Below are 7,647 nucleotides of genomic sequence, written 5' to 3' on the forward strand. Positions count from 1 at the left end.
CATTTCAAAATCCCACTATTAAACGGTGATAAGGTTTATCTCTAGTAGCCTCCACCATTTTCGACGGTGTTTATCATATTTTTAGGTTTTGCAAAAAAACAGCTTACATCAATTGGTTTTATTATGGTTCTAAAAAAAGCTTATATCAATTGGAAAGTTGTTGTTGAGCTTTAAAAAAAAAAAAAAAAAAAGTTTCTTAAGCTTGAATTTGGGTGTTCTTGACAATTATGCAACTTCTTACATATAGATTCTAAATGCGAGGGATGTTGGTTGATACTAATATAGTATAAAGAAATACTAGCCATATCTTCTATGCATAATGCATTAGCTTTGTTTGAGTGGTAAAGCCAATATGGAGAACTAGAAACTGATTGGTTAGTTAGCTTTTCGTCTTGTGAAAGCCGGGTGTATAGTAGTAGTTCCATTGAAAGAATTGGATTTGTCGATTCTCTCTTTACCCTCTCGCATTCTCTCTACAACTAGAGGCACTGTGGCAATGTTCTCGTACACTCTTTCTTTGAGCTGAATAAAGTTATCTCGAGACTCTTGCTCTATTCCTCCTAGACGTGCTCCATCTCTTGAGAGTACAAGTTCTTCCCAGTCTGCAAGGAACAAAATAGTTGATGAGTTGATGAGAGTGGAGACTTGAGTATATTACAATGCTATGAAACCTTATCATAGTGTCAGTCTCTTAAGAACCTTATGTGTCCACTTATCTCGTGGTAGCTGTAAACAAAACAATCATTTTCTCTCTGCTTAGCTAAACCTATCATCATCACATAGTCTCAAGCTTGTAGATTCTTAGCCACAAATACATGATTTATGACCAGACTATATATCATTATTTTTTTGTTAAAAGCAGACCCTCATTTTATTTAATGAAAAAGATATGTATCATCACCTCAGAATTAAGCGTAGTAAGTCATGAACATAATCCCACTACTCATCCAGAAGGTATAGTAAGCTAATATCACAATATTCTACACGCATGGCATGAGACTAACCTTCCATCTTCAAAAAGAAGTAAATGCAAAATATGACATCAGAATCAAAAGGCAAGTCTGCTGCTAAACACACTAATAATGCAGAACCTATTGCAACATCTTAAAAAAGAGACTAAAATTCCAGCTGAAACCAAACGACAAGGTATCTAACTAAATATATATATATATATATATATATATATATATATATATATATATATATATATATATATATATATATATATATATATATATATATATATGACGAACCAGTGGTAGTTGTGCGGAAGAGCAAAGAATCAGACCCGGAACTGATGTTGGGAAAATTGGATCTATGAGAAGAAATCACAGTGTTGCTCAGATGACTCGGTAGGCTTTTCCTGTACTCGGAAACCTTGCGCGACATATGCTCCACCTCTGACTCCAGTTTCTCCAGATCTTCTTCAGAATCCAAGGAATTTCTGTCCGCGAAAGCCATGAGACTCTCTAGAATTTGTGCTCAGAGATACCCAAATTTTCTCCAACAGATAAAGGTGTACAGTAGACCCAGGGTTTTTCAAGACGAACAAAAGCGAGGAGACTCACAAATATAAACCGGCCGGATAAGCAGGTGACTGACCGGTTCCATCAAAGATATTCCCGCGGATCCAAATGGGTTGTACGAAATAGATCCAAACTATTTTGATACTTAGGCCCATAATGTTCTGGCCCACGAATCGAGCAAAAGCTGTTTTTGTGTGAAATATTAGAAAAAAAAATAACAGAGAGAATTTTTGGATAGAGGTGACAAGGCCGGAATCAAACAATGTACATACAGCGTGATTCATTGACATAATGAGTTTGTCTACTAAAATCTTTTATTTAGTACCAACCAGATTGGTTTTTGATCTTTTTTATTCGTCGCCTTGTACTCGTAATAATGTAACTTCTTATTAACTTACGGAGAGGGTGACAGCCATTCAGAGCTTCGACGTGACGGACGGTTTTGGAGGTCTAGCCTCTCTTAATAGGGCCTCTTGCGTTAATGATACAACCAGCTGTTTCTCATTTTCAAACACAAAAACACAAGGAATTCTTTTTATTATCTTGCTAACTTTTATCATCTATCATGTCCAAATATGTATAATCCGGGTTCATGTTTAAAGGACGCAAAAGATTAGAGAGAGTACCTCTCCTTTTCTGTTGAACATTTCACCAGTCACAAAACCACGGGTCTCATGCGCACTTGGACTCACAATCTGCAAGCAGCATTTTTGGTATTGCAAGTGGGTGAAGCTCTACCAGCAAACAAGTTTATAAACAATTCTATACCAAAATCATTTTGCTCATAAACAAGTTTAAGTCATTCTAGTATTGTGGTTAGTCTTCCCGTTGGTTATCTAAAGAAAAACCATATTCAATCCCTGTCAATGGTGACAACCTTTTCTTACTTAACAATAAAGTTTCTATGGGAAAGTTTTCTAAAAGGCAATTTAATTTAATTTTCATCTATTCTAAACAAACATTTGATGTATTTCATTAACAAACAGCTCTGAAATGTTCATAAGAAACAAGGATAGAAGAAACTACCACATAGAGCAACCAGTCATCGGCTCTTAGAGGTCGGTGAAACCACATCCTGCAAACCAAATGAGGAAAAGTGAGCAGTAATAGTTACTTATCTGGAAAGATCCTTGCTGGAATAACCTCTCAATGTAATTTAAAAAGTAACCCAAACACACAAAACTCATACGTCACCAAGAGAAAATAAAAAACCTACGCATGGTCCAGGCTAAGTGCAGCGGATCTCAGCCCTTTTCTGCGGTGAGGGTTCAAACCGACACCACAAAATATTAAATCCGAGGCAAATGCAACGACACATCTGCATATCAACATAGCTTGCAAAATGATTAGTTTGCTAAGAATGATAAATCGAATTACAGAATTAACAGTACACCAACAGTTTTTCAATGCTATTAAGAACGTTTGGCCTTTTAAGAGTCTCAAATCCATCAACTTGAGATACTAAAACACCATTATTCACTTGTCTCCAATCATTATCGCTTTTAAAAATTAAAGGGTTGTTACCAAATGAATAATATCAATTTTAGGTGGTTACCTTTATTGACATAGATGGGGTTACTTACCGGTGCAAAGCTTGGTCATCAGAAAGCCTTCCCTTTGCTCTAAACCAATAGTTCAATCTGCAAGAAGGCATTGTAAGGATAATTTTTTTTAAAAAGAAATACTTAGTGAGGTAAGTAATGATTTTCATGTGTAATCACATGAGCCATACAGTTTATCAGGTCTACTCGCCCTCCTGGTGGAATGTATGAGTATATAGATATACACTCAAGAGTACTCTATGATATAAACGATTTATTTAAGCGAGTTGTTAACCTCGGAGGAGACTTTGTCTGATTTGTTGAATTGCTGGGCTCACAAAATCGAATCTCTATAGGCCATGGAACAAAGTTTCTAGTTGCAACTTTGTTTCGATAACTCCTGAAAGAAAGAAACAATTAAAAGATTGGTCCAACTTGAGCTTTTGAAATAAGTTTTTATACTTTGGAAAACACTACCACTTACCTCGGTAAATGAGGATCAGTTATACGGCGTTCACGCAACTCCTCCAGTGATAGAAGCTGCAGCAGATAATGGTGAAATGGAAAACACTTACAATTTATTGGAACCATTAAATCTGGAGAAATGATTTACCGTATTAGGATCTGGTACAGAGGGCATGGTTGACTCCTGGTGATCAAATCCTTGTTGTTCTTTCTATGAAATTAACGAGGAAGAAATTAAAAAAAAAAAAACAATTTCCCCAGTTTTGTGAAAGGCTATTCTCTATTGGTGGCAGATGGACGTAGAGATTCATAAGCTATCTTGTAAGGAATAAAATGGGAAACCTGAAATGATGCCAACAAGATGAATATGATATTTCCTTTCTGTACTGCATCTACTCTTCGGGTGGCAAAGTTGTTCCCATCACGTATGCGGTGAACTTGATAAATAATGGGGACTGCAGGAGTAACAAACTATATACTTAGATGAATCTAACAGCAGGCTGGGTTTCAATAGGGGAGAAAAGCATTTTTTGGTGGCTGGCAAGAGCACAGTGAGATTATGTTCATACTATCAATATCTCCAACAAGAAGAAAATAGGAGTGTAAACTGTGGACTATCTTCAGAAAATCAACAGTTTTTGATGCCGCAGCAAGTGCCTGTAAAATGTTGGTAAAAGTGACTTAGTAGTGGTTACGGTTATCACTGTTAACAAGCTATATATATGCACATGAATCAGATCAGCAAGATTTATAGAGACATAATGTAACCTTCCTAGAGAAAATGCCATACCTGTCCGACAAATTGTCCTCCAAAAACCTTTCCAAATATGGGAGCATCAGGTAGTGTGATCCCCCTGAAGATATTCAACTACAAGAAAGAAGCACACAGAATAAGAGATCCACCGCAATTCATTTCCCAGCAGTACGAAAAAATGTGATAAACCTAGATGTAATACAAAGAAACTATTATAGATCTGTAGAAATGCTGACAACAACAATGCTTAGAATAAGTTGATTCTAGGGAATTGTATAAAAGGATAGTTTAAACAGAAAGCACAAAAACTGAGAAGAAGAGCAGTGGAATATCCGTACTTCTAAAGGATCGAGTTGCAATATGCGTTCCACTAAAGAGCATTTGTCAACTGACGTATCCGATTGCCAGATTGAATTTGTCTCAAGCAAATGACAATGATCACGGGGCAACACCAAACATGTAAGCTGCAATGACAAGTGGCGGAAGAAACTTTACACTCTTGTCGTTCGAATATATATCTCCAGCTCAAAAACACTGAAGCGATATACGAAAAAGTCAGGAAGAACCTGGGACATAGCAACAATGTCTGCAGAATGAACGTTCCCAGATAAACCTGTAGGAAGAAAAGAGATGGAAGCTGAGTATATGACCAAACCAAAGGTTGAGCGAAAACATTAACAGAAATCATTCATCTCACCAAGGCCGAAGTAATCATACTGTTTCAAGAGGAATTCGGAGCGGTTATCTTCTTCGTCTGGTCCGGAAACCTGAGCCTGCAAAACAAGAATCAAAGTAAAGCTTGATGGCGATAATAGATAAACCTAGTCTCAAAAAGGGGAAAGTAGAGAAACAAAACCTCTCCTTGCAAAATAAAATAACATCCATCCCAAGTTTGCTCTTCACGAACCACATAATCCCCTTTCCCTTCAATAATAGAGAACACAGCGAAATAGGGTTCTCAAAATCCAATAAAAAGAGCTCCATCGCGGGAATTCAAAGAGAAGAATAAAACCGAAATTGAGAATGGACCGACCGTAACGTTTCAGCACAACAACTTGAGCAATTTTCTTCAGAGAAGAGCTCGGTAATTTCTGGAGTAAAGGGACGTTTCCAAGGAACTCGACAACTACAAAAACAGAGCAACAACAACAACATGGAATTCGCCGAAAGTCTCACTACATAATTCCTCAATTTCAACGTTATAGGCTTACCTGAATCGGTGTTCATGGCGGACGGATTCTGTGAAATGGTTGGTTGGTGTAGAAGAAGAAGATGTGAGAAATATGTGATATTAATTCTCAGCTACCAGTTCCGGTTTAACGTGGACTCGATTCGATTTGATTTCTGTCACGTGTTAAAAAGAAAGAATATTTATGGTACTAATATTTAAAAATTTTAAGAAATGATGTAATTAAAGGTTGTGTAACATTTTTTAAACATAAAATATTTACTATAACATTTTTTAGGCCTCCCAAAAAATTAAGGGCTTGCGGTACCTGGATTGCCACTGATGAGTTGCCTCTGTCTTGTCCCTTGGATAAGTTTGCAATAGCTGAACATTTTGACAAAGCATTCCACTGATGATATGTATTATGCATCTAACCCTTGTTTGAAAAATTGCTAGGCGCTAGTCGGGCGCTCGGTATAGGCCTAGCGATTAATCGGAAAATCGGATTAAAATCGGGGATTAATCGGGGATTAGTTTTAGGGTTATTTTAATATTTTTAAAATATATTAATCCAATATTGTAAAAATTTATGATTTTTATTACAAATTTATGATTTTTATTAAAATTTGAACACAAGTTATTGTAAAACATCACAAACTCTCCGTTCAAATAATTGAATAACAAAAATAAAAAAAATTTTATACTTTCAATCTAAAAAGTAATCGGGGTATATAAGATTAGGCGGGAAGTAATCGGATTAGGCGGAGAATAATCGGGTTACTGATTTTTTAGGGGATTAGTCATTAATCGAGGCGGATAGGGTGGGCCTAGCGATTAAGCGGGGAGTAATCGGGGCTAGGCGGGGATTTTTAGAACAGGGCATCTAACGTATAATAAATGCTAAATTTACATTAAGATGTGAAAAGCATGTTGGATTTGTGGAATCGCTAACGATCACGGTTAAATGACGGGATCCAAAATCCGGTTAGTTTTCACAACGTAATGTTAATATAGTATTTTTAAAAACTTAAAAATGAAGAAAAAAATCAAAACAAAAAGTTTTTTTTTTAAAAGAGTTGAAAACTTTTGAAAAAAAAAAGTAAAAATAAATGCTAAATTTACATTAAGGGGGGTGTATTGAAACAATGATTTTAGAAAATTTTGGCTTTTTGTTAAAATCAGCTGTTATTCAATTAGTCATTTTACAATCTCTTCCCAAATTCTATGTTATTGAAACTGAAATTTATGTAAAATCATTCCAAATAATTCTAAATCTCTTGTTATTCAATTAAGAATTTATAAAAATCATATCAAATCCACTGTTATTCAAACTTTACAAATTTTTTTTAAGAAAATACTAAAAACTGATTTGGAGAGACTTTAGCTACCTTTTTAGTTCAAAAATAAGAAGAAAACAAATACCACCTCTAGAGGTGGTATTTGATTAAAAAAACACATGGCTAATAATTTCGTTATCAATTAGGGTTTGGAGATTTTGATCCCAATTCAAATGTTTTTATGTATGTGTTAATTAGCGTCAATAGCTTTGCCCGTGACTCGAGGAGAGTTACGGAGAATTCGTCATATCAAGATTTTAGTCATGAGTGCACCAACGAGTCCGTACATGAGTCATGTACCTAGTCCACGAAGGAAAAATATGGCTGAGTCTCATCACTATTATATTGGTTTAGTTTCTGAGAAGATTTTATCGGTTTTGACCTTTGTGCTTGGTGGTTCGTCTATAGATTCACGTTGGTAAGCTTCTTTATACTCGTTTTCTTATTTCCATTCATTTGAAATTAACTGAAATTTTGGTTTCATGTTGAGGAATGTGTGGGTTGTATACAGATTGCGGATCAAGGCTTTCAAAGGAAAAACTTCATCTCGTAGTTATAGACACTTTAAAAGTGTCTATCTCGTATTCATTTAAAAGTGTTCATCTCGTAGTTATAGACACTTTTAAGATGATCATTTCTTAATCCACACACACACTGTCACGAAGTTAACCATATATAAGCAATAGAGATCAGCCATGTCGAAACCTTAATACTACTCTCTAATCTCCACGTTTCATCGTATCAATTGCCTTAGTCTTATTATCTCATTTACCTTGAAATCAAAGATCAATGTTTCTGTAGGTAGAGAGAGAACCATAAGTTTGGTTAAAACTGAAGCTTATCTTCCTCTGTAGTT

The 7,647-nt window shown here is 35.6% G+C and overlaps 2 protein-coding genes across 5 annotated transcripts; both read right to left on the reverse strand.

Moving 5' to 3' along the window:
* Positions 1-174: 174 nt before the first annotated feature.
* LOC110225229 lies at positions 175-2,015 on the reverse strand. Of its 4 annotated transcripts, XM_021014420.1 has the most exons (5): positions 1,925-2,015; positions 1,569-1,710; positions 1,254-1,444; positions 1,005-1,011; positions 431-602 (listed from the first exon to the last, which is right to left on the reverse strand). In XM_021014420.1, exons 2-5 carry the CDS (start codon positions 1,679-1,681, stop codon positions 533-535), a joined length of 381 nt encoding a protein of 126 aa, XP_020870079.1. In that variant the 5' UTR covers positions 1,682-1,710; positions 1,925-2,015; the 3' UTR covers positions 431-532. The 4 variants fall into 4 exon arrangements, with proteins under 4 accessions (XP_020870077.1, XP_020870076.1, XP_020870078.1 ...); XM_021014418.1 differs by lacking the exon at positions 1,005-1,011 and having other exon boundaries at positions 175-602; positions 1,254-1,448; positions 1,603-1,710; XM_021014417.1 differs by lacking the exon at positions 1,005-1,011 and having other exon boundaries at positions 175-602.
* LOC9328110 (acyl-CoA thioesterase 2) lies at positions 1,729-5,608 on the reverse strand. Its single transcript, XM_021014410.1, has 17 exons — positions 5,498-5,608; positions 5,320-5,412; positions 5,143-5,210; positions 4,984-5,059; positions 4,853-4,899; positions 4,625-4,750; positions 4,323-4,400; positions 4,102-4,189; positions 3,875-3,987; positions 3,681-3,743; positions 3,552-3,607; positions 3,363-3,467; positions 3,110-3,166; positions 2,743-2,844; positions 2,553-2,601; positions 2,153-2,221; positions 1,729-2,020 (listed from the first exon to the last, which is right to left on the reverse strand). Exons 1-17 carry the CDS (start codon positions 5,511-5,513, stop codon positions 1,943-1,945), a joined length of 1,284 nt encoding a protein of 427 aa, XP_020870069.1. The 5' UTR covers positions 5,514-5,608; the 3' UTR covers positions 1,729-1,942.
* Positions 5,609-7,647: the final 2,039 nt, after the last annotated feature.

The sequence above is a fragment of the Arabidopsis lyrata genome (assembly GCF_000004255.2).
Source record: "Arabidopsis lyrata subsp. lyrata unplaced genomic scaffold ARALYscaffold_1, whole genome shotgun sequence".
Lineage (NCBI taxonomy): Eukaryota > Viridiplantae > Streptophyta > Magnoliopsida > Brassicales > Brassicaceae > Arabidopsis > Arabidopsis lyrata.

What these genes read in the sequence shown, in the direction of transcription:
- LOC110225229 (XM_021014417.1), bottom strand. Translation starts at nt 1,681, where the DNA reads ATGGGCCTAAGTATCAAAATAGTTTGGATCTATTTCGTACAACCCATT. An exon ending in TATCCGGCCGGTTTATATTT is followed by an intron (nt 1,445 to 1,568) that starts GTGAGTCTCCTC and finishes TTTCGCGGACAG; the next exon opens with AAATTCCTTGGATTCTGAAG. An exon ending in CTTCCGCACAACTACCACTG is followed by an intron (nt 603 to 1,253) that starts GTTCGTCATATA and finishes TGTTCCTTGCAG; the next exon opens with ACTGGGAAGAACTTGTACTC.
- LOC9328110 (XM_021014410.1), bottom strand. An exon ending in GTATGATTACTTCGGCCTTG is followed by an intron (nt 4,900 to 4,983) that starts GTGAGATGAATG and finishes TTCTTCCTACAG; the next exon opens with GTTTATCTGGGAACGTTCAT. An exon ending in GATGACCAAGCTTTGCACCG is followed by an intron (nt 2,845 to 3,109) that starts GTAAGTAACCCC and finishes GTTGATATGCAG; the next exon opens with ATGTGTCGTTGCATTTGCCT.